The sequence below is a fragment of the Perkinsus marinus genome (genome assembly GCF_000006405.1).
Source record: "Perkinsus marinus ATCC 50983 genomic scaffold scf_1104296959988, whole genome shotgun sequence".
Classification (NCBI taxonomy): domain Eukaryota; phylum Perkinsozoa; order Perkinsida; family Perkinsidae; genus Perkinsus; species Perkinsus marinus.
The window spans coordinates 19-1,988 of NW_003206221.1; the positions used below are offsets into that span (position 1 = coordinate 19).

The following is a 1,970-nucleotide window of genomic DNA, read 5'->3' on the forward strand; positions in this document are numbered from 1 at the left end:
CCCCGCTGATTGAATGAGTTTTCTCAACGCAGATACCGAACGTCCAAAGTGCTCGGTCAGCTACCGTCGATCAACTACATGCGGAAATACCCGCCTTTCCGTCGGAAAAACAAAGCACCGCTGTTCAGCATCGGAAATCCTCCGTAATCAAACATTTCGGTCAAATGGCGGCGTTGCATTTAGAGTGGGATCATCGCAATCCACCAGACGCTTCGCTCCCCGGGTGCTCCGTTGCGTTGATGAGACAAGCGTGTGAATTCATAGAGTGATCAAATTCAGGCCATCGAACATCAACATGAGATGGGCAGGGAACTAGTCAACCCTCGTGAGCGTAGCCCAACGGCTTAGCAGGCCGCCGCCTTGAGTGTCTATAAACACGTAGTTCAAATTTGACTCTCAAGGTTGATGGCATTATAAACCTTTGATTCGACGCAGAATATGTCACTAACGACGCTATCCCACTGTGGACGTAACGTAGTGCCTATCAGAGCGAACTCGATGGAGTATATTCGCCTCAATATGACAAAACCGACTTACTCAACTCTACTCTCCAAGTGATAGAACGAAACGTGTTATGGCGGCAGTAGCCCTATACAGCTAATCAGTCTTGTTTACGTAAAACCGGGCTAGAGCCCCATGCTCTGCCCTGGCCGACTCGAGGCTTTTCTCCGCCACATCCACCTTGCTTTCACCGGCTCTTCTCGCCCGCCTCTTGCGCTCCGCTTCCCCTCGCATTTTGTTCATCCGTTGCTGACGCTTGCCAGCTTTGGATTTCCCCCGCATTTTATGCTTGGCCGCAAAGGACTCCTCCTCAACCTCGCTCTCATCACTATCAAGCAGTGGCTTAGCGGGAATCTTCTTCGGGGGTTGCACTCGGCCAATGAAGTTCGCATCAAGAGCGATCATATCAGGCTGCAGCTTCTCCAGCAAGCTCCTCACCTGAGTCTCGCGGCGCTGCTTAGTAGTCTCGAAAGGATTAGCCACATAGGAGTCGAACTGTGTGTAACCAGCGCCCGGCACCAGCATAGTATTGAAACCACCACTGGTGCCCACAAGCAACAGATCTTCATACGGGACGAATCGGACACTAGACACCTGCGGTGACCATACCAATGACTAGCAGGTGCATTTCCTACTTGCTGACCGCTGTAGTTGTTCTTCAAGTAAGTACTGGGTGCCTTGCCACTCCTAAAGACATCTGCTCCTCGGAAGACCGAAACGTTTGAGCCGAAACCAAATGCCAAGTCGGCATCGCCGAAAGAGATGTCCATAGACGTCGGAGCCCGTCCAGAGAAACTACAACGCTGCAATTCTTCCGATGGCTTTCGAAGGTCATATCTAACTTTGCACGTGAGTGACCACCAAGTCAATCCACTACTCACACTTTCCATTTACTGTCAGTTCCACAAGTGACCAGATATTTCCCATCACTAGTGACATCCAGAGCGGTCACCTGTGGAACGAAATAGCTTATTAACTTTACAATACACCTCCTCACCTGTCCGAAGTGTGCCAGCATCTTCAATGCTGGTTCCTTGATATTAGGCGTCCACATACATACATGCCCACGAGTGTGACCAGTGACCACTACAGCGTTAGCAGGGTTCTGCCGCATAGACTGTATCGGCCCTTGCCTCGTGACAATCTTGGCAACATGTTGGCCGGTAGACTGAAATACGATACCTCTGCATCCAATCTACCAGTTCGGCCGTATACCAAAAATTTACCGACACGCGAGAAAAAATTCCAAATTTTCCCCTATGAAGTGATAATGACCAAGTTCTGAGCCAATTCGAACATGCGGGTCATATAAACGTCGCCCCGTATGAAATTCCCTGTCAAAACACACATAGTGATGTAATACCAATACAGTGCCATCACAGGTAGTCAAAGCTATCCACTTCAGATCATCTCTCGCCCATATGGAATGTACCAGCCCTCCCTATTACCACATCCCTATACCGTATTTC

The 1,970-nt window shown here is 49.6% G+C and overlaps 1 protein-coding gene across 1 annotated transcript; it reads right to left on the reverse strand.

Annotated features, from left to right (window-relative positions):
- Positions 1–597: 597 nt before the first annotated feature.
- Pmar_PMAR023106 (YER082C, putative) lies at positions 598–1,615 on the reverse strand (the record flags this gene model as incomplete). The annotated part of the gene is made up of 4 exons (XM_002772913.1): positions 598–1,095; positions 1,137–1,338; positions 1,383–1,453; positions 1,499–1,615. 4 exons carry the CDS (start codon positions 1,613–1,615, stop codon positions 598–600), a joined length of 888 nt encoding a protein of 295 aa, XP_002772959.1.
- Positions 1,616–1,970: the final 355 nt, after the last annotated feature.